The sequence below is a fragment of the Lucilia cuprina genome, chromosome 6 (genome assembly GCF_022045245.1).
Source record: "Lucilia cuprina isolate Lc7/37 chromosome 6, ASM2204524v1, whole genome shotgun sequence".
NCBI classification, from domain to species: Eukaryota; Metazoa; Arthropoda; class Insecta; order Diptera; family Calliphoridae; genus Lucilia; species Lucilia cuprina.
This window is the reverse complement of record NC_060954.1, coordinates 8028327-8052488: the sequence shown is the minus strand read 5'-3', so window position 1 is coordinate 8052488 and position 24162 is coordinate 8028327. Positions and strand designations below refer to the sequence as shown.

General features: G+C 25.9%; 1 protein-coding gene and 1 long non-coding RNA gene across 8 annotated transcripts in view; one reads left to right on the top strand and one right to left on the bottom strand.

The window, feature by feature from the left end:
• The window catches only part of LOC124420546, an 88125-nt gene that overhangs the window by 27850 nt on the left and 36113 nt on the right, over window positions 1-24162 (top strand). The window contains exon 2 of the long non-coding RNA XR_006941264.1: window positions 17380-17600. This is a non-coding gene — a long non-coding RNA (uncharacterized LOC124420546). The remainder of the gene's footprint in view (window positions 1-17379; window positions 17601-24162) is intronic.
• The window catches only part of LOC111682864 (heterogeneous nuclear ribonucleoprotein L), a 117227-nt gene continuing 99972 nt past the window's right edge, over window positions 6908-24162 (bottom strand). For all 7 annotated transcript variants that reach the window (XM_046953747.1, XM_023444855.2, XM_046953749.1 and 4 more), the window contains 3 exons: window positions 9765-10040; window positions 9467-9671; window positions 6908-7144 (listed from right to left, as the gene is read on the bottom strand). In XM_046953747.1, coding sequence (XP_046809703.1) covers window positions 7008-7144; window positions 9467-9671; window positions 9765-10040 — 618 coding nt within the window. In that variant the 3' untranslated portion in view covers window positions 6908-7007. The remainder of the gene's footprint in view (window positions 7145-9466; window positions 9672-9764; window positions 10041-24162) is intronic.

Here is a 24162-nt window from a genome sequence, read left to right as displayed (position 1 = left end):
AAAGTGTAATTATAACTTGTAATTAAAAAAATCTGTGTCAGACCTGTATAGTTTAAGCTTTAGTTAACATTATAATTGGAACTACATATAGGCCCTTGTGTAGTCTTAAATATCGCCAATAGCTTAGGGTTTGTAATTTATTTTATGTTTCACTTAATAGTGTGCATTTCAGGCTGTTGTGTCAGTCCATTGTGTTGTCTAAACTATAGCTGAGTCGTTGGTCTATAGTTTATGCTTTAATCGGGTCTAAAACCCTGTCTATATCTTAATCTTTTATCTTTTTAGTGCCATAAGTAGTCTTTATTATACTTTAAACTATAATCTTTAGTTTTAGCTTTAGTCCGGCCTATAGTTTTAAGTATTGCTTGAACTTTAGTCCAGGAGGGTTACACTACGTATTTTGATTCAAAAGAAAAAGTTTTCAAAACAGAATTGTCCAATTAGTCTTTAGTTTTACCTTTAGTACGGCCTATAGTTTAAACTATTGCTTGGACTTTAGTCCAGAAGGGTTGCTACGTATATAGATTTGAAAGAAAAAGTTTTCGAAACAGAATTCACAATCGATGTCGTATCGTTGTAGTGTTGTATGTAAATTTTTTTTCTAATAAAATTCTTTGAAACAAAAAGAAATCAACTATAAAAAAATACAACATACAACCATACAACACCGAATGTGAGTTGCACAAATGTATTTAACGTAAAAATTCGAAATGTTTTTCTTTCGAATCAAGTTACAGAGTAACCCGCTCCCCCCCGCCTGTTTAATAGTTTTTAACTCTTGTTAAGTATTTTGTAAATTTGTTGAAAGTTCTGGACCCCTTGTAGTTAGATCAAAAGTTTTTGAAACTAGAGAGAATAAGTAAAAAGATAGAAGAGAAAGAGAGGGAGAGAGAAATTTAGAACCAAAGAAATTTTGTGTTAAATTATTAAATAAATTTTATTAATTATTGTTGTTGTTGTTGTTTGCAAACTCTTTGTCTAGTTTAGATTTATATTTAAAGTTTATTTATAATTAATTGTTGTTACTTTTTTCTTTAAAATTTCATTAAGACTTAAAAATAAAATTATAATTAATTTATTTAAATTAGAAGCTGTAAAGATCGTTGCTTTTTCTTAAGTTTTTTACTACTTAAAAATTTATTAAAAAAAAAATAAAATTAAAATAATAATAATTTTTACATTAAGGTTAAAAAGAGATTTTTGTTGTGGTTGTTGTTGTTGTTGTTTTGTTATAAAGAAAAACCAAAACTTAATTAAAAATAATTAAAAAAAAAACAATTGCACGCTAATTAGTAGAGTTTTTTCTCTTTTAAGAAATTTATTTTTTTTTTAATTTTTCTTGATATTTAAGTAAAATTTTAAAATAGTTCGTTGCTGTTGTTGTTTTATAATTATTTATTTATTTTTTGTTTTAATGGTAAGTCACTCTCCCTTAAAAAAAAAAAAAAATTGAAAAAAAAATTTATATAAAAAATTATGTTTTGTTTTTTTTTTTTTAAAGTAATTTTATAAATATTTTCTTTACTTATTTTTAGTTTTATTTTAATTTTTTTTATTTCTTTAAAAACATTTTTTATTTTTCTAAATTTTTATATTTTTTATAAACTAAGATATTATTTTTCTTTCTTTCTTTATGATTTTTTTATTTTTAAATTTTTGTTTTAATACGCCATTGATATGGTTGGTTAAAGTGTTGCCTTTTATTGCTGATATAGGTTTTTCTTTATAATTTTATTTATTTTTTTGGTTTTAATTTCCATAAAGTATTTTTTCTCCAAAAAAAAGAATTTCTTTTAATTTTATTTTTAGTTTTTCTTTTTTTTTTTTTTTTTCTAAAAAAAGGAAATTTAAAAAATATTTTTCTTTTGTAGCTTTGTAGTTTTGGATTTTTTTTCTTTTCTTCATTTCTTGTTAAATTAATTGATTTTAGTTATCATTTAAAAAAAAGAATTATAAATATTTTTTATAAATTTAAAAAGAAATTTAAACATTTTTCTTGTATTCAGCTGAAAAACAATCAATTCCTTTAAATAAAGTACTTTACTACTTCGTTCCGGTACTTTTTTTCAAACATCAGTTCACAACATTTCCCTTTCATTAGTTAAAAGTCTTTGATAGATGAACATTTCTTTAAATAACAATTTCAAAATCAATAAACTTTTAAATGTTTTTAAATCTCGAAAATAAAATAAAAAAGTGCCAAATATCACTGCAAACAAAAGGTCCTTAAACTCGTCCTATATCCCTTTAAACAGTCGTCCTAAGACAAAAGCCTTTAAACCTATTTCTTTAAGAAACTCTTTTCTATAGAAAACTTTCTTTCAAGACTAATTTTCTTTAAAACAGACCATTTTCTATTTAAAAGCCTTCAAGGAAAAAAACATTTTTCTATAGAAAACTCTCTAAAAAGATAAACTTTCTATAGAAAACATTCTAATAAAGACATTTTCCTATAGCAAACTCTATAAGACACGTTTGATAGGAAACTCTTTAACAAAGACATGTTGCTATAGAAAACAGTTTAAAGAAAACACTTATCTGTGGAAAATTCTCTAGTAAAGATATTTTTCTACAGAAAACTCTTTACTAAAAAACTGTATCTAATAAACCTTTAATAGAACGACGTCTTAATAGAAAACTCACTAAAAAAAGTTAATTTGTTATAGAAAACTCTCTAACAAAGACATACTGCTATAGAAAACTGCTTAGGGAATATGCTTTTCTATAGAAAATTCTTTAACAAGGAAATTTTTATATAGGAAAGTGTTTACAAAAAGTCTGTTTTAGTTAAATATGTATTGGAAAGATGTCTTCATAGAAATCTCTTTAAAAAGGTTAATTTTCTATAGAAAAATCTCTAGCATAGACATGTTTCTATAGAATACTGTTTAAGGAAGACATTTTTCTATAGTAAACTTTATAAAAAAATACCTTTCTATAGGAAACTGTTTACAAAAAGTCTGTTTTGGATAAATTTTTAATGAAAATAAGTCTCTATAGAATTCACTTTATTTTATGCATTTTTCTATAGAAAACTTTCTAGCAAAGAAATTTTTCTACAGAAAACTGTTAAAAAACTTTTGCTTTAAGGAAAACTTTCTATTAGAGAAATTTTTCTATATAGAACTGTTTACAAAAGGCCTGCTTTATATAATTTTTTAATGAAAAAATGTCTCTATAGAAAATTCTCTAAAAAGTTAACTTTGTATAGAAATCTCTCTAGCAAAGACATTTTTCTATACAAAACTCTTTAATGAAAATGTTTACCAAGAAAAAGTTCTTTAACAAAGAAAATTTTCTATAGGAAATTGTTTACAAAGTCTGCTTTAGATATATTTTTAATGTAAAGAAGTCTTTTATAGAACTCTCTTTAAAATAGATATTCTTTTACAGAAAAATGTCTCTAGCAAAGACATATTTCTATAGAAAACTGTTTAGTGATAACCTTTTCTATAGGCAAATCTATAGTAAAGATACTTTTTTATAGAGAACTGTTTACAAAAAGTCTGCTTTACATAAATTTTTAATGTAAAACAGTCTTCTATAGAAATCTCTCTATAAAAAACATTTTTCTATAGTGAACTCTCTAGCAAAGATATTTCTCTACAGAAAACTGTTTAAAAAAAACTTTTCTTAAGAAAATTTTCTATTAAAGAAACTTTTTTATAGAAAACTGTTTACAGAAAGTCCGCATTAGATAATTCTTTAATAAAAAGATGTCTCTATAGAAAACTCCCTAAAAATTCAATTTTGTATAGAAAACTCTTTAGCAAAGACATTTTTCTATACAAAACTCTTTAAGGAAAAAACTTCTTAAAAAAATTCTTTAACAAAGAAAACATTTTTAATGTAAAGAAGTCTTCTATAGAAATCTCTTTTAAACAGAACTTTTTTGATAGAAAACTATCTAGCAAAGACATTTTGCTACAGAAAACTGTTTAAAGAATACTTTTTTTAAAGAAAATTTTCTATTAAAGAAACTTTTCTATGAAAACTGTTGTATAGACATTCTTTTATAAAAAACACAGCGCACTTTTCTATAGAAAGCTTTTAGTCTATTTTTCTATAGAAATCTCTTTAATAAAGACAGTTTTCTATAGAAATCTCTTTAACAAAGACAGTTTTCTATAGAAATCTCTTTAACAAAGACAGTTTTTTATAGAAATCTCTTTAATAAAGACAGTTTTCTATAGAAATCTCTTTAACAAAGACAGTTTTCTATAGAAATCTCTTTAATTAAGACAGTTTTCTATAGAAATCTCTTTAACAAAGACAGTTTTCTATAGAAATCTCTTTAACAAAGACAGTTTTCTATAGATATCTCTTTAACAAAGACAGTTTTCTATAGAAATCTCTTTAACAAAGACAGTTTTCTATAGAAATCTCTTGAATTAAGACAGTTTTCTATAGAAATCTCTTTAACAATGACGGTTTTCTATAGAAATCTATATAACAAAGACAGTTTTCTATAGAAATCTCTTTAATAAAGACAGTTTTCTATAGAAATCTCTTTTACAAAGACAGTTTTCTATAGAAATCTCTTTAATAAAGACAGTTTTCTATCGAAATCTCTTTAATAAAGACAGTTTTCTGTAGAAATCTCTTTAATAAAGACAGTTTGCTGTAGAAATCTCTTTAACAAAGACAGTTTTCTATAGAAATCTCTTTAATTAAGACAGTTTTCTATAGAAATCTCTTTAACAAAGACGGTTTTCTATAGAAATCTCTATAACAAAGACAGTTTTCTATAGAAATCTCTTTTACAAAGACAGTTTTCTATAGAAATCTCTTTAATAAATACAGTTTTCTATCGAAATCTCTTTAATAAAGACAGTTTTCTGTAGAAATCTCTTTAATAAAGACAGTTTTCTGTAGAAATCTCTTTAACAAAGACAGTTTTCTATAGAAATCTCTTTAATTAAGACAGTTTTCTATAGAAATCTCTTTAACAAATACAGTTTTCTATAGAAATCTTTTTAACTAAGACAGTTTTCTATAGAAATCTCTATAACAAAGACACTTTTCTATAGAAATATCTTTTACAAAGACAGTTTTCTATAGAAATCTCTTTAATAGACAGTTTTCTATAGAAATCTCTTTAATAAAGACAGTTTTCTTTGTAGTTAAGATTGTTTTCTAAATAACAGACATTTTTTAATTGAATATTTTAGAGAGAAATCTTTAGTAAAGATTTTTTTCTTTTAAGAACATTTTAGTTAAGACTTTAACCTTTAGACAGCTGTTTAAGTCAAGACACTTTTTGTTTGTAGGACTTGAAAATGCTGATAAGCAAAATAAGTTAAGTTTAAAAAAAGAAATATTGAAAAAAATTAAATATTTATAATAATTAAATATTTGTTAATTTTTTTTTAAGATTTTTGTTTAAAATTTCTTTTTAACTTTTAAAAATTTTTGAGTTTTTTGTTGTTGTGTTTGTTTTGCTGAATACATTTGTGTTTAAATTTAGAAATTAGTTTTTTTTTTAAATAAAATTTATTTTTATAAAAAAAAAAATTATTTGTTTTTAAAAATATTTTACAAGATTTTCATAATTAAGTTTTTAAATAAAATAAAAATTAAATAAAAAATTGTTTAAATTATATTTGTTTAAATTATAATTTTTTTTTAAATAAATTTCTTTTTATAATTTATAAATTAGTTTTAATTTTAATTAAAAATAAGCACAAAAAATGTCTTTTTTATTTAAATGTTTTGATAAAAATTGTAAATTTGTAAAAATTGTGCAATTTTTTTTTTTTAATATTTATATATATATTTTGTTTTATTAATAAATTTTACACAAAATTAACGTCTGTCTTTAAAAAATAAAAAAAAAAATTGTTAAATTTTTTTTTTTTTTAAATTTTGTTTTTAAAGTAGACGTTATGCAGTTTTTAATTGTTTTTTAATTTAAGCACATTTTAGTTTTTTTGTTTTCATTATTATAAAATTAACATTTATATTTTGTTTTTTTGTTAAATTTATTATTTTTTTCATAATACTACTTTTGTTGTTGTTACTTGGTTTTAAATTTTAAGCTAAAAACCAATTTTTGTTTTTTTTTTATTTTATTATAATTAAAATGTTTTTTTTTTCTTTCTTTTTTGTTTAATTTTATTAATAATTTTTCTTTTTTTAAATCAATTTCAATGTTTTTATAGGAATTTTCCTTTACAATATTTTGTTGTGTTTGTGGTTTTTTATTTATTATTTTTTTTTTATCATATTTGCTCTAGTTCTAGAATTTTGTTTTTATTTTTATATTGTCAAAATCATGTAATTTTTTTCACTTCCTTTTCTTTTGCTTTTTTTCTTTTCAAATTTTGTTAAAAATTTACATTTATTTTCATATTTTTTCAAAAAAATTGTAAAAAAACAAATTGGAAGTTTTTTTCTCTGTTTAAACAAATTTTTTCTTTTTTAAATTAAAAAAAAACTAAAAATTAAAAAACAAAAAAATCATATAAAAATAACAATTAAAGCTTTTGTTAGAAAAAAAATATTGAACATCTTAAGTTTTTTTTTTAATTTTAAATAATTACATCATGTCCAGCAAAAATTTAAAAGCAAATTATTTAAATTTTTTTTATCATAATAATAATAATAATTTACAACTAAATTACATTATTAAAAACTAAAATATTTCTAAAAAAAATTAAAAAAAAAACAAAAGCAAAACATAACATTGTATTATATATAATATATATTAAATTCTAAAATAATAAAAAAACAATTTAAAATTTAATAATAATTAAAAAAACTAACATAACATTTATTTATATTAAAAAAAAATTAAAATTCATGCTCTCACAATTTTTTCATTTAATTCTTGCTATTTGCTGCTAATTTTTCTTTTATTCACACATTCTGCTGCTTTTCTTTGCTGGCTGCCTCTAACTCTTTTTCATTTTTCTTTAAATTTTTGTTTAAATTTCACTTGTTGTTATTGTTGTTTTCTTTTTATAATTTATTTAATATGTTGTTAATTGTATGGTTATAACATTATCTCAATTATACGGATCTTGCTTAAGATCCGCCTCATTTTCTTTTTCAATCATACCCTCATTTGCCGCATTATTCCAGGCTCCATTCATGCTCTTTGACGAGGAGAAACATAGTTTCATAATGAATGGAAATTTGGTACCTAAAGAGAGAGCGAGAGAGAAAAAAATTACATTTATTAGTAAATACTCTAAAGGAAGTTTTTTGTTTAAGCAATAAAAGTACTTTTTTTAAAAAGTACCATTATTAAAGTACTTTTTTGAAAAAAGTACCAAAAAGAGCATTTTGGGGAAAATTTATTGTGAAGTTTTACAAGGATATAAAATTAAGTTCTAGTTCTACTTCAGTTCTAGTTTAGTTCAAGTTCAGTTCTAGTTCAGTTCTAGTTCAGTTCTAGTTCAGTTCTAGTTCAGTTCTAGTTCAGTTCTAGTTCAGTTCTAGTTCAGATCTAGTTCAGTTCTAGTTCAGTTCTAATTCAGTTTTAGTTATCTATGCAAGTCTTTGTGTAAACTGTTTTTATTTTAAAATTTCACTTGTTGTTCTAGTTCAGTTCTAGTTCGGTTCTAGTTCAGTTCTAGTTCAGTTCTAATTCAGTTCTAGTTCAGTTCTAATTCAGTTCTAATTCAGTTCTAGTTCAGTTCTAGTTCAGTTCTAGTTCAGTTCTAGTTCAGTTCTAGTTCAGTTCTAGTTCAGTTCTAGTTCAGTTCTAGTTCAGTTCTAGTTCAGTTCTAGTTCAGTTCTAGTTCAGTTCTAGTTCAGTTCTAGTTCAGTTCTAGTTCAGTTCTAGTTCAGTTCTAGTTCAGTTCTAGTTCAGTTCTAGTTCAGTTCTAGTTCAGTTCTAGTTCAGTTCTAGTTCAGTTCTAGTTCAGTTCTAATTCAGTTCTAGTTATCTATGCAAGTCTTTGTGTAAACTGTTTTTTTTATAGAAATATGTCTTTGTTACAGAGTTTTCTAAAGAAAGGTGTCTTACTTGAACAGTTTTCTATAGAAAAATGTCTTTGTTTAGAATTTTTCTGAAGAGTTAGCTATAGTCAAGACTATAGACTGCTCTATAGTCAAGACTATAGACTGTTCTATAGTGAAGACTATAGTCTGTTCTATAGTCAAGACTATAGACTGTTCTATAGTCAAGACTATAGATTGTTCTAGAGTCAAGACTATAGACTGTTCTATAGTCAAGACTATAGACTGTTCTATAGTCAAGACTATAGACTGTTCTATAGTCAAGACTGTAGACTGTTCTTTAGTCAAGACTATAATCTGTTCTATAGTCAAGACTATATAGAATGTTCTATAGTCAATACTATAGACTGTTCTATAGTCAAGACTGTAGACTGTTCTATAGTCAAGACTGTAGACTGTTCTAAAGTCAAGACTATAGAATGTTCTATAGTCTAGACTATAGACTGTTCTATAGTCAAGACTATAGACTGCTCTATAGTCAAGACTATAGACTGATCTATAGTCAAGACTATAGACTGCTTTATAGTCAAGACTATAGACTGTTCTATAGTCAAGACTATAGACTGTTCTATAGTCCAGACCATAGACTGTTCTATAGTCAAGACTATAGACTGCTCTATAGTCAAGACTATAGACTGATCTATAGTCAAGACTATAGACTGCTTTATAGTCAAGACTATAGACTGTTCTATAGTCAAGACTATAGACTGTTCTATAGTCCAGACCATAGACTGTTCTATAGCCAAGACTATAGACTGTTCTATAGTTAAGACTATAGACTCTTCTATAGTCAAGACTATAGACTGTTCTATAGTCAAGACTATAGACTGTTCTATAGTCAAGACTATAGACTGTTCTATAGTCAAGACTATAGACTGTTATATCGTCAAGACTATAGACTGTTATATAGTCAAGACTATAAACTGTTCTATAGTCAAGACTATAGACTGTTCTATAGTCAAGACTATAGACTGTTCTATAGTCAAGACTATAGACTGTTCTATAGTCAAGACTATAGACTGTTCTATAGTCAAGACTATAGACTGTTCTATAGTCAAGACTATAGACTATTCTATAGTCAAGACTATAGACTGTTCTATAGTCAAGACTATAGACTGTTCTATAGTCAAGACTATAGACTGTTCTATAGTCAAGACTATAGACTGTTCTATAGTCAAGACTATAGACTGTTCTATAGTCAAGACTATAGACTGTTCTATAGTCAAGACTATAGACTGTTCTATAGTCAAGACTATAGACTGTTCTATAGTCAAGACTATAGACTGTTCTATAGTCAAGACTATAGACTGTTCTATAGTCAAGACTATATACTGTTCTATAGTCAAGACTATATACTGTTCTATTGTCAAGACTATAGACTGTTCTAAAGAGAAGCGTCTTTCTTACAAGAGATTTGTAGAGAAAAGAGTGTTTTGGAAAATCTTGCTTTTTTCACAAATTTCTTTTTATGGAATTAAATTAATTAAGAAAAAAAGCTTACCTTTACCCTCAATTGGCAGATGATTGCACTTCATAATGGCCAAAACGGCCTGGGCAATATTTGGAAATTCAATTAGACCCGATGAGGAACGTTCTGTTTTCAAGGGGAATAATCGCACAGATGTGGCAGGAACCTCTTTAATATTGAAAATGCCAATCAATTGGTCTTCGGTGAGGCCAGGTGGTGTATTAAAGAAATGTAAAATCTATAACAACAGCAACAACAACAATAACAACAAATACATATATGTTAAAAAAAATTAAGAAAGAACAAAGGACTTGTATTTTTAAAGACTAACCTTGCTCGGTGGTTGTATACGATTTTTGCTTGCCTGTGCCGGCGATAGGAAACGATTATTTTTAGATCCAGTATATTCTTTAAAACTGGGTGTATGATCGGGCAATAGGAAGGGATTTATAACTTCAGATAAGAAATTTTGTTTCGAGAAAGCAATTTGAATTCTGCCACTTGTGCCAATCGGAATGTTATTCAAATGTTGGACGCAACGTTCAACAGCGACGGCATCACCCATTTGGACCATGGCGGTACCTTCTTTGGTTTTTAAAAATTTAATCTGAAAAAAAAAAAAAAAACGGAAAAATAGAAATTATTAAAAATTATCGCTTTAAGAAGAGAGAATGAAATTTTTCTTAATTTATTTTAAAAAAAATTTTGATTTATTTCCAATAATCGCCTCAAATTGTTTTAGTTAATGACCATGTTTTGACTTGGTTGCCTTGTATTCTCTTAAGCAAAAAAAAAATTAAATTTAAAAAAAAAAAAATTACAAAATTTATATTTGAAAAGTTTTGCAACAACAACAAAACAAAATAGTGCTTTAGTTGTATGTTGTAAGTTTTTTTCTCTACATACTAATACTTTTCAAATACAATCAAGTTTAATAAACTCAATTTCAATAAACATATATAACAGAAACAACAACAACAACAACTACAACAACAAAATGCAAAAATATTTGCTTAAAATTTGTATTAAACTGCTTGAATGGAATTCGAATGTAAAGTGTTGTTTTAGAAAAAAAATCAACGAATTGAATGGCCGGTGATGGTCGATATAGAAATCTTGTAATCCATACAGGTGTTAACGAAAACAGGTGTTTTTTTAATTCAGACTAACATTAGAAAACGATCACTTGTATAGAAAACTATTTAGTGAGGACACTCCTCTATAGATAATTGTTTAGTAAAGACACTATTCTAACAGAAACTGTTTAAAGAAAACGCTTTTCTATACAAAAATTTTTAATGTGGAACACTTTTCTATAAAAAAATTGTTAATGAGAAACACTTTTCTATAGAAAACTGTTTAAAAAAGAGACTTCTTAATTCAGACAAACATTAGAAAACGATCACTTGTATAGAAAACTATTTAGTGGGGACACTTTTCTATAAATAATTGTTTAGTGAAGACACTTTTCTAATAGAAACTGTTTAAAGAAAATTCTTTTCTGTAGAAAAATTGTTAATGATTAACACTTTTTTATACAAAAATTGTTAATGAGAAACACTATTCTATAGAAAACTGTTTAAAAAAGAGACTTTTTCTATAGGCAATTATTTAGCTAAGAAACTTTCCTAAGAAAGCTGAAGATACTTTTCTATAGGCAAATGTCTAACGAAGAGACTTTTCTAAAGAAAACAATTTAATGAAGAACATTTTCTAATAAAAACTATTAAAAGAAGACATTTTTCTATAGAAAAAATATCTAATGAAGAGACTTTTTTAAAGAAAACTGTTTAGTGAAGACACTTTACTAAAGAAACCTGTTTAGTGAAGACACTTTTCTAAAGAAAACTATTTAAAGAAGATACTTTTTTTATAGAAAAATGTTAAACGATGAGACTTTTCTATATGACACTTTCCTAAGAAAGTTGTTTAGTGAAGACACCTTTCTATAGAAAACTATTTAGCAGACATTTTTCTATAGAAAAATTTTTAATGAGGACTCTTTTCTATAGAAAACTGTTTAACAAATAGACTTTTCTATAAACAACTATTTAGCAAAGACACTTTCCTAAGAAAGTTGAAGATACTTTTTTATAGATAATTGTTTAGGGGGAAGACATTTTCCAAAGTTAGATCTTTAGTGAAGACACTTTTCTAAAGAAAACTGTTTAAAGAAGATACTTTTTTATAGAAAAATGTTTAACGAAGAAACTTTTCTATAGAAAACTGTTTAGTTAAGACACTTTTCTTATTAAAACTGGTAAAAGAAGACACTTTTCTATAGAAATGTTTTTAATGATGAGACTTTTCTTTAGAAAACTGTTAAGCATAGACACTTTCCTAAGAAAGTTGTTTAGTGAAGACACTTTTCTATAATAAACTATTTAGTAAAGACACTTTTCTATAGAAAACTATTTAGTAAAGACACTTTTATATATAGACAACTATTTAGTAAAAATACTTTTCTTTAGAAAAATTGTTAATGAGCTCTTTTTTCTATAGAAAACGGGGAGACTTTTCTATTAAGGATAGACTATTCTATTTAGCGAAGATACTTTTCTAAGAAAGTTAAAGCTACTTTTTTTAATAAAAAATGTTCAACGAAGAGACTTTTATATAGAGAACTGTTTAGCAAAGACACTTTTCAATGATAGATCTTTAGTAAAGACACTTTTCTAATGAAAACTTTTTAAAGAAAATACTTTTCTATGGAATTTCTATAGAAAAACTGTTTAAGGAAGACACTTTTCTATAGAAAAATGAATAACGAATACATTTTCCTAAGGAAAACTGTTCAGCGAAGATTTTTTCTAAAGAAAACTGTTAAAAGAAGTTATTTTTCTATAGCGAAGACATTTTTCTATAGACAACAGTTTAGCGAAGACACTTTTCAAAAGAAAACTGCTTAATGAAGACACTTTTCTAATAAAAACTGTGCTTAGGAAAGAAACTTTTGCATGGAAAACTTTGAACAACATTTTTGTTTAAAAACTTCTTATCATTGACAGTTTTCCTAATAGAACTGCTCACACAAAAGAAACTTATTTATTGAAAACTGCCCTGCGAAGGTATTTTTTCAATAAAAAACTGGCAGAGAAAGATACTTTCTAAAAAAACTCAATAGAATTTTGATTTTGGAAAACAGCACGCCAAAAACTATTTTCTATAGAAAACTGCTCACCAAAAACTATTTTCTATATAAAACTGATCGCTTCAAAAAGAAAATTTTCTACAAAAAAAAAAAAACTGCCTACCAAGTACAACCAAAGCTAGTCTTCTTAAAAAGCTGTTAAAACTGTTCATTATACAAAAAACTGCTCAAAATTTGTTTTTATAAAAAAAACTGTCCAAGGACAAATTGTCTAGTCTATAGTCTAGTCTATAGTCTAGTCTATAGTCAGTCTATAGTCTAGTCTATAGTCAGTCTATAGTCTAGTCTATAGTCTAGTCTAGTCTATAGTCTAGTTTATAGTCTAGTCTATAGTCTAGTCTATAGTCTAGTCTATAGTCTAGTCTATAGTCTAGTCTATAGTCTAGTCTATAGTCTAGTCTATAGTCTAGTCTATAGTCTAGTCTATAGTCTAGTCTATAGTCTAGTCTATAGTCTAAAAAAAACTCAACACAAATTGCAACTTTTTCTAAAGTTTATTAAGCACGCAATCATGTTATATTATGGACAATAATGAAATAAAATAAAATACAAAAAATAAAAACCCAATATGGAAAAATGAACTAACAGCCTTTTCCAATCCAAACTATAACCAGGTTTATTAGATAGAAACCCGTTTGTATAGCAACTTGCAGGCGAAAACATACACACACACAAACAAACCGAAAGAAAGATAGAAAAAAAAAACTGCTGCATTTAAAATGTAATTGAATTTTTAACAATCATCTCTATTAAAGTTCAATGAAATCAAAATTGCTGCATATACTCACAGAAAAAAAATAATGAAAAAAAAGTTGATTAACTACTGTTGTTGTTGTTTTTGCATAAAATTTTGACCATTAAGGATTTTTCACTTTCACTTAAGAGTTTCGCAACAGCAGCAACAACAACAACAGCAGCAGCAACAATAACAACAGCATTAACAACATCATCAACAACAACAGCAGCATACACAGCAACCATGCAACATTTATTATTATACAAATGAATGTTATGTTAATCATCATAACGATCATGATGATGAGGCATGCAACTTTGATAATTGAAATTAAGTCAGAAAAGAAAAAAACGCAAAGTTTTTCATAATAAAACTGCTTGTAGTGACCAAAGCAGTTAAGGTTGTTGTTGTTGTTGAAAAAATCATTTAGTTTATTCAACTTGTGCGTTTTTCTTGCAGTTTTTTTTCTTTGTGTAATTATTGCAACATTAATTGGTTATCAAATTAACAAAAACAACAACGAAAAAACTTTTGTAAATTAAAAATAAATTTTCGAAAAAAAAAACTGCTCAAATGGTATAATTATAGTTTTCAATATAAAAAAATACAAGGCAGTTTTTTCTATAACAAACAAATAGAGTTCAAAGATAAAAGTGTTTACAAGAAGAATTTTCTATAAAAAAGTTGATTTAATCAGCAGTTTTCTAGATTGTTGGACAGTTTTCTTACAACAAATTTTTTAAGTGGGCAGTTTTTCTCGTTATTTCTATATAACAAAAAACTGCTCACCAAACAAACAAAAACAACGCTGAACAGGACAAAGTTTTTGATATAAGAGAGTTTTCTATTGAAAACTCAATAAAGTAAAACTGTTAAACAGTTTTTTTTTTTACAGACACTGTTTAACAGTTTTATAAGAAAATTCTATTTCATAGGCAGTTTTTTCTATAGAAATGCTTTCGTTAGGCAATATTTTATAGAAAAGGAAATTTTATGATCATTTTTGTAAAAAGTACTTATGGGCAGTTTTCTATAGAAATTTTTTTTCTATTGGCAGTTTTTTTAGTAGGCAGTTTTCTATTGAATACTCTGTATTCTATTAGAATTTTTTTCTTAATTGGTTTTTGAACTGTATTGGACAGTTTTTCTTAGATAAGTTTATTTAGTTGAGAGTTTTTTATATAAAGAGATTTTCGAAAGCAGTTTTCTATAGAAACATTTGTTTTGTGGACAGTTTTTTGAAGACTTGTGTTTTATGGGAGCAGTTTTATATAAAAAAGTTTGTTTGATAAACAGTTTTTTTATATACAAGTGTTTTATGGGAGCAGTTTTCAATAGAAAAGATTTTTTAGTTTTTTTTTTGGAGACTTGTGTTTCGATAGTAAAGTTTATGTAATTGGCAGTTTTATATAAAAAAAGTTTCTTTAATTGTTTTTAAGAGCAGTTTTCTACAGAAAAATTGTGTGATGGACAGTTTTCTTGAGACAGTTTTCTATAGAAAAGTATCTTGGTGGAAGAGTTTTCTATAGAAAAGTGTCTTGGTGGAAGAGTTTTCTATAGAAAAGTGTGTTGGTGGAACAGTTTTGTATAGAAAAGTGTCTGGTGGAAGAGTTTTCTATAGAAAAGTGTGTTGGTGGAACAGTTTTCTATAGAAAAGTGTCTTAGTGGATCAGTTTTCTATAGAAAAGTGTCTTAGTGGATCAGTTTTCTATAGAAAAGTGTCTTAGTGGATCAGTTTTCTATAGAAAAGTGTGTTGGTGAAACAGTTTTCTATAGAAAAGTGTATTGGTGGATCAGTTTTCTATAGAAAAATTTCTGGCCAGTTTTTTTTATAAAAAAAGTATTTTTGAGCAGTTAGTTTGCTGTTTGTTTTATAAGCAGTTTTTAAATAAAATTTTATATGTCAGTTTTTTTTATATAAAATAGATTTTTAAGAATAGTTTTCTAGAGAAAACTTTGTTTGATGGACAATTTTTTCGATACTTGTGTTTTAGGGACCATTTTTTCTACGGAAAACTGTTATTAGTGTATAGTTTTTATAGAGAAATTTTTATGGAAGCACTTTTTAAAAAAGAAGAAAAGAAAACTTTAGTCTAAAACTGAGCATTAAAGTTTTAGACAAAAGTTTCTTTAGTCAGCAGTTTTTCTATAAAACTATTTTCGTTGTCAGTTTTTAATAAAAAAGTGTTGCTTGTTAGCAATTGTCTTTGGAAAAGTTCAATATAAAAATGTTTTTTGTCAGCAGTTTTCTGTTGAAAAGTTTGTATAATTTCAGTTTTCTATTGTTTAAGTGTTTTATGGAAGCAGTTTTCTATAAAGCTGTTTTTTTAGAAAAGTGTATTAAGTCAGTTTTCTTTATTTTAAAGTGTTTTTAAGAGCAGTGGTTATTTTCTAATAGTTTTTCTTATAGCAGTTTTTTTAAGAAAATACATTCAAATGGACAGTTTTTTCTTTAATAAACAAGAGTTTTTTATTTTATAGAAAAGTGTATTACATTGGTATTTTTCAAAGCAGTTTTTAGAGAAAATTGTTATTATTGGGCAGTTTTCTTTAAAAAAGTGTCTCTGCTGAGCAGTTTTTAATAGAAAAGTGTCTCCGTTGGGCAGTTTTTTAAAGAAAAGACTTTTTAGAACAGTTTTCTATAGAAAAGTATCTGATAAGTGCAGTTTTGTAGATTTTTGGGACGTTTTTATAGAAGTATTTTTTAGAACAGTTTTTTGTACAAAAAATATCTAAGTTGAGCAGTTATCTAAGGTAGAGTTTCTTTATACACTTTTCCTTAGAAAATATTGTAAGTTAAGAGCAGTTTTTTAAAGGATAGTGTCTTTATTATACAGTTTTATATAGAAAACTGTTTGTATTGAGCAGTTTTCTACAGTAAAGATCATTCAGTTTTCTTAAAAAGGTCTCAGGTGGACAGTTTTTTGTGAAAAACTTTTTAAATGGGCAGTTTTTTATATTAATTTTTTTTAATATAAAGAATATAAGAATAGCTTTGGTGAGCAGTTATTTATAGGAAAGTGTTTTCTGTGAGCAGTTTTCTATAAAAGTGTCTGTGGTGAGCAGTTATCTATAGAAAAGTTTCTTAAGTAAACATTTTTCTATGAAAATGACTTTGGTGAAAGGTTTTCTTTACAAAAATGTTTTTATTGGTCAGTGTCTATTTAGGGCAGTTTTTTATATAAAGATATAAAAAGTGTCTGTAGTGAGCAGTTATCTATAGAAAAGTTTCTTTTGTGAACAAATTTCTATGGAAATGACTTTGATGTAAAGTTTTCTTTACAAAAGTGTTTTTATTGGTCAGTTTTTTTTAAGAAGTGTCTTTGTAGGGCAGTTTTTTAAATTAAGATGTATTCTAATAGCAGTTTTCTACAGAAAAGGATCTGTGAAAGTTTTCAAAAGAAAAGTATGTTTAAGTTTTTATTAAATATTTTCAATGGTGAGCAGTTTTCTATAGACAAAATCTTTCAGTAAGCAGTTTTATAAATAAAAAAAAGTATCTTTGCAGTTTTCTATAGAAAGGTTTTTTAGAGTCTTGCTTTCTTAGCAAAAGTGTTAGTTTTTTATAGAAAAGCTACATTTTAAGAGCAGTTTTTTATAGAAATTTATAAAGTAGACAGTTTTTTGTAAAAGAAAATTTGTTTTAGTGAAAAGTTTTTTAGTGAAAATTTTTCTTTAATTGAAATTTTATATAGAAAAGCTTTTTTCCTAAGCAATTTACTCTCTATTCAAAATTTTCTCTATTTGAAAGGAATTCATGAAATTTATGACTTCTTTTTTTAGTAAAATAATTTTTCATATTTTCCTATGTGTTCATAGATTGCTGTTATCATCTTTTTCCCTTTAGCTAGTTTTCTATTCAGCTCCTGGGACTTACAGCTCCAGGGCATTTAAATTTTATAATAAAAAAAAATCCTAAAAAATAACAACTTAAAATGACACTCATTCGTGTCAAGACAGGAATAGAGCAATCATATATTTATGTAATATTTTTTTTGCCTACATAAATACTTTTATAACAAATATTTTGTAACATTTTCTCTTCTTTTTTTTGTTTAGATTTTGTTAAGCAGAATAAATTTACACACATGCTTCAGGATAATGAAACGCACACACAGCAACAGCAGCAGCAGCAAAATAAACAGGAAGATGCTTTACAAGCAATTAATCCTAATTAACACGGTGTGTGTATGTTATAATTTCCTAACATATGTGTATTTCTAATGATAGAGGACAAGGACCTTTAAAACACTTACGGAAAAATAAGTTTTAAAATAAAGGTAAGCAATTATTTTCACTATCATTCAACATTAATAACAAGTTTTTTAGAGCAAAGACCTTTAATACTGTTGTTCCAAAATAGATTAAAAAATAGCTTTTTAAGATAATTTTTTAATAGAAAACTGCTTAATTTAGAAACTTTACTATAGAAAATTTACCATTAAAGAAACATTTTTCAAAGAAAACTGCTCACCAAAGTTTTCAATAGAAAACTACTCCACCAAGACACTTTTTTATGAAAACCTGTTGCACCAAGACACTTATTAATAGAAAAATCTTCCATGATACTTTTCTATAGAAAACTGATCCACCAGGACACTTTTCTATAGAAAACTGTTCCACCAACACACTATTCTATAGAAAACTCTTCCACCAGACACTTTTCTATAGAAAACTGTTCTACCAACACACATTTCTATAGAAAACTCTTCCACCAACACACTTTTCTGTAGAAAACTGTTCCTCCAAAACACTTTTCTATAGAAAACTCTTCCACCAACACACTTTTCTGTAGAAAACTGTTCCTCCAACACACTTTTCTATAGAAAACTCTTCCACCAACACACTTTTCTATAGAAAACTCTTCCACCAAGACACTTTTCTATAGAAAACTGATCCACCAAGACACTTTTTTTATAGAAAACTGATCCACCAAGACACTTTTCTATAGACAACTGCTCCACCAACACACTTTTCAGATAAAAAAGACACTTTTCTATAGAAAACTGTTCCATCAACACACTTTCCTATAGAAAACTCTTCCAGCAAGACACTTTTCTATAGAAAACGGTTCCACCAAGACACTTTTCTATAGAGAACTCTTAACTAAAATACAGTTTTTATAGAAAACTGCGCACCCAGAAACGTTTGTATATAAAAATTCTAACAAAATCATCTTTTCTACAGAAAACTGCTCAAAAAAGACACATCTCTAAAGAAACTCTTCGACCAAGACACTTTTCTATAGAAAAATGTTCCACCAAGACACTTTTCTATAGACAACTGCTCACTAAAGACAGTTTTTTATAGAAAATTGCGTATTCAGAAACGTTTGTATATAAAAATTCTTATAAAATCTACTTTTCTATAGAAAACTGCTTAACAAATATAATTTTCTACAGAAAACTGCTGAACATATATACTTTTTTATAGAAAACTGCTCAACAATTTTACTTTTCTATAAAAAATTGATTATCGAAGAAACTTTTTATAGAAAACTGCTTACGCAAGAAATTTTGTATAGAAAACTGCTCCATAGATTTTCCAAGAAAACTGACTACCAAAGACACTTATCTATAGAAAAATGCTCAACAATAACACTTTCATATAGAAGACTGAAGACAGTTTTTCTATAAGAAACTACACACTCACAAACTTTTGTATACAGAATTTTTAATTCAAGCACCAAACAAACTTTTTATAGAAACCTGCTTAACAAAAACTATTTTCTATAGAAAATTGCGCTCCAAAGAAATTTTTTATAGAAAACTGCTCAACAAAAACAATTTTCTATAGAAAACTGCTCGTAAAAGAAACTTGTTATAGAAAACTTTTCATTTAAAAAAATTTTGTATAGAAACAGCTCAACAAAGGAACTTTTTTTTATAGAAACCTAATCAAGAAAGATATTTCTATATAGAAAACTGTTTAACAATGAAACTTTTCTATAGAAAATTGTTCGGCAATTAAAAACAGCTCAATAAGATACTTTTTCAATAGAAAACTGCTCAATAATGATACTTTTCTTTAGCAAATTGTTCCGTAAAGACACTTTTCAATAGAATATTGATTTTCAAAGAAACTTTTGTATAAGAACTGCTCGTTAAAGCTAATTTTTCATAGAAATCAGTTCAACAAAGACACTTTTGTATGGAAAACTGCTTACCAAAGAAAATACATTTTAAAGAAACTTTTGTATAAAAAACTCCTCATTTACGCTACTTTCTACAGAAAGCTGCTTAACAAAAAATCTGCAATTCAGCAAATACACTTTTCTATGGAAAACGGCTCCCCAAAGGAATTTTTGTATAGGAAACTGCTCTTCAAAAAAAACTTTGAATAATAATTGCCTATTAAAGCCACTTTTCCATAGAAGGCAGTTCACCAAAGATTTTTTGTATAAAAAACTGATCACCTAAGAAATTTTTGTATAAAAAAACTGCTCTTCAAACTTTTTTTTCATAAAAAATTGCTCATTTAAGCCACTTTTCTACAGAAAGCTACTCAACAAAGAAACTTTTGTAAAGAAAACTGCTCAACAAAGATATTTTTCTATAGAAAACTGCTCAGCAATGAGATTTTTCTATATAAACTGCTCACGAAAGAAAATATTGTATAGAAAAGCACCTTTTCTAAGAAAATTTCTCCTCAAAGACATTTTCCTATAAAGAACTGCTGTTCTAAAAGTTTCCTATAAAAAACTATTTTAAAGAAAACTGCTAAACAAAGAAATTTCCTAACAAAGACACTTTTCTATAGAAAACAACTAATCAAAGACACTTTTTATAGAAAACTATTCGTCTAAGAAAATTTTGTATAAAAACTGCTCTTCAAAGATAGTTTTTATACAAAACTGCTGGACAGTTTTAATACATATATAAACTGCTTGACAGTTTTCATACAAAACTGCTCAAAAGTTTTTATACAAAACTGCTTAACAGATTTTATACAAAACTGCTCAATAATTTTATACAAAACTGCTCAATAAAGACACTTTTATAAGCGTTTAAAAAAGACACTTTTGTATAGAAAACTGCTTAACAAAGAAACTTTTCTATAGAAAACTGTTCAAGAAAAACACTTCTCTTTAGAAAACTGTTCAAGAAAAACACTTCTTTTTAGAAAACTGTTTACTTATAAACTTTTAATATATAAAACTGCTCATTAATGACGCTTTTATATAAAAAACTGCTCACTAAAGTTATTTTAATTTAGAAAACTGACACAAAAAACTTTTTTCTATCAAAAATACGCTTTTGTTTTTATACCAAACTGCTCGACAGTTTTTTATAAAAAACTGCTCGACAGTTTTTATAAAAAACTGTTTGACAGTTTTTATAAAAAACTGCTCGACAGTTTTTATAAAAAAACTGCTCAATTTTTGTAAGTGTATAAAAAATACACTTTTGTATAGAAAATTGCTCAACAAAAACACTTCTCTTTAGAAAACTGTTTACTTATAAAATTTTAATATATAAAACTGCTCATTAATGAGGCTTTTATATAAAAAACTGCTCACTAAAGTTATTTTTATTAAGAAAAGTGACACAAAAAAACATTTTTCTATCGAAAACTATACTTTTGTATAAAAAACTGCTTACTAAAAAAACTTTACTACAGAATACTGTTTTTTAAAAACATTTTTCTATAGAAAACTGCTCATTAAAGAAATTTTTGTATATAAAACTGCTTATACATGACTCTTTTTTTATGAAAAACTTCTATCCAATTTTGTTTAAAAAACTGTTCATCTATGACACTTGTTCTATATGGAAAACTATTTTTAATAAAGGATTCTTTATATAGAAAACTGCTCTAAATTCAGATTTCTACAGAAAACTGCTCTTTAAATTTACATTTCTAGAAAAAACTGCTTAGCAAACCCACTTTTCTTTAGAAAACGGCTCTAAAAAGACAATAGTCTATAGAAAACTTTTAACCTAAAACACTCTTGTATAGAAAATTGCTCATTAAAGAAAACTATAGAAAACTGACCCTGTTAGATACTAGAACATTTTTGTAAATAAAAACTTAAAATGTAGAAATTTTTTAAAAATAAATTTGAATTCTTAAAAATTTTAAATAATTTTTTTTAAATGTGTATTACAAAATAATTTCCATTAATTAAAACAAAAAGTCTTGGCGCTTAAATGACAAGAATTAATTAGAAAATGTTTATGAAAAAAATACATTACACACACAGACACACACAAAATTTTACTTAAATAGCAGAAACTCAGCAAAATAACAACAATAACATAAAACAAGAGAAAAGAATTATAATTAATCGTAAAAACCACAATCATTATTAAATTTAAAAAAACAAAATGATTTGTTGGCAGTTTTATTTTATATATGTAAATATTATATATAGTTTTACAACACTGCCATTGTTATATTTTTAACCTCATGAAAATTAATTCATAAATTAAAACATTTTTATGAAAAAAAAAAATAAAAGAAATTCCTAAAGATAAATGGTGGAGTGATTTTTTACAATTACAAATACAAAGCTCTGACAAAGTGACAATGTTAACAAAATGATTTACAAAACATTAATTAAAAACAATAATCGCAACAACAACGAAAAATGTCATTACAACAACATGAAAACAAAATAACAATAGAAGGAGTTGATCTTTATCCCCCCCCCCCTTTTCCTTTCTCTCTCTTTTTTTCACATAATAAACAGTTTTGTTTAAAACAAAACGATGTATGCTTTGCTTTTTTCCTTTTGTTTATAAAAACAATAACAAAAACAGAAATTAAATTTTATTAAAACGAGCAATGTTGCTGTTGTGGTTGGACAATATGTTTTAATTTACAATTTAATAAACAAATTATTTAATTTTTTTCTGTAGAAAACTGCTCACTAAAGAAACTCTTGTATAGAAAACTGCTTACTAAATACACTTTTTCTATAGAAAACTGCTTTTTGTTTAAAAAACTGCACAACAAAGACACTTTTCTATAAAAACTGCTCAACAAAGACACTTTTCTATAGAAAACTGCTCAAAGAACTGTTCACAAAAGACACTTTTTTTTACAAAAAACTGCTCAACAAAAGCATTTGCATAAAAAACTGCTCAACGAGTAAAGTGGTTTACTATAAAACTGCTCAACAAAGGCACTTTTGTATAAAAAACAGCTTAACAAATACAATTTTTTTATAGAAAACTGCTCAATAAACACTCTTTTTAAAAACTGCCAAAAAAAAACACTTTTATATAGAAACTGCTCACAAAAAATACTTTTGTATAAAAAACTGCTCACCGAACACACTTTTCTCTATAAAACTGACAAACAATAGCAATTTTGTATAAAAAACTGCTCAACAAAGATAATTTAATAGAAAATTGCTTAACAAAGACACTTTTGTATAAAAAAACTGCTTAACAATGACACATGTATATAAAAAACTGCTCAACAGAAGCACTTGTATAAACAACAGCTCAACGAAGACACCTTTAATGGAAAACTGCTCAAAAAAGTGCCTTTTATATAGAAAACTGCTCACAAAAGACACTTTTGTAGAAAGAACTGATTAACGAAGAAAATTTTCTATAGAAAACTACTCAATAAAACTACCTTTGTATAGAAAACTTCCTATTAAATCCACTTTTCTATAGAAAACTGCTTAACAAAAACAATTGTATAAAAAAAACTGTTTAACGAAGACACTTTTCTATATAAAACTGTTTAACAAAACCACTTTTGTATAAAAAACTGCTTAACAAAAACACTTTTCTATATAAAACTGCTAAACAAAGACAATTTTATAGAAAAAACTGATCAACGATGAAAGTTGTCTATGGAAAACTGCTCACAAAAGGTACTGTTCCATAGAAATATGCAAAATAAAACAAACCTATTTGTATAAAAAACTGTTTAACAAAGACACTTTTTTATGGAAAAATGCTAAACTTGGCATAGAAAACTGCCTGTGAGGTAATTTTTATATGAAAAACTGTTTCTTTAAAACATTTTCTATAGAAAACTACATATAAATGAAATTATAAGAAAACATTTATATAACTGCTCACCAAAAAAAAAAAAAAAAAATCATAAAAACTGACAAGATATGAAAAAACTGCTGGCGAAAGTTACTTTTATACATAAAACTGTCGACCAAGGAAACTTTCCTATAAATACTTTCCTTAAAGACACTCTTTTGTAGAAAACTGCTCAAACACACAAACTTACCAAATAAAACTGCCAAACAAAGATATTTTTACAGTTTCTTAGAAACAGAGTCAGTTTTTATAAGAAATGTTTGGAATACCGTTTGAAATTAAAAGAAATAAGTTTGCGAGGCAGTTTTCTTTAGATAAATGACTTTGCGAGGCAGTTTTCTTTAGATAAATGACTTTGCGAGGCAGTTTTCTTTAGATAAATGACTTTGCGAGGCAGTTCTTAAAAAAATACTTTGCGATATGGTTTTTTCTTAAAAAAAGTATATTAGCGAGAGGTTCTTCATTGAAAAAGAGCATTTGCGATGAAGTTTTCTTTCGAAAAATTACTTAGAAAGGAAGTTTTCTTTAAAAAACTACGTTTGCAAGACTGTTTTCTTGTGAAAATTAGTTTTGCAAAGCAATTTTCTTTAGAGAATAGTCTTGCGAAGCAGTTTTTTTTTTAATATTACTTCACAAGACAGTTTTTTTAAGAAATTTGTATTTGCGAGGTAGTTTTCTGTGGAAAAATTACATTGCAAGGTGGTTTTACTTTTAAAAATTTCATAAGAGAATTGTCTTGCGAGGCTGTGTTTTTTACAAATATAACTTTGCGAGACTGTTTTTCTTTAGAAAAGTGTATTTGCAAAAGGTTTTCTATAAGGAAAGTGTA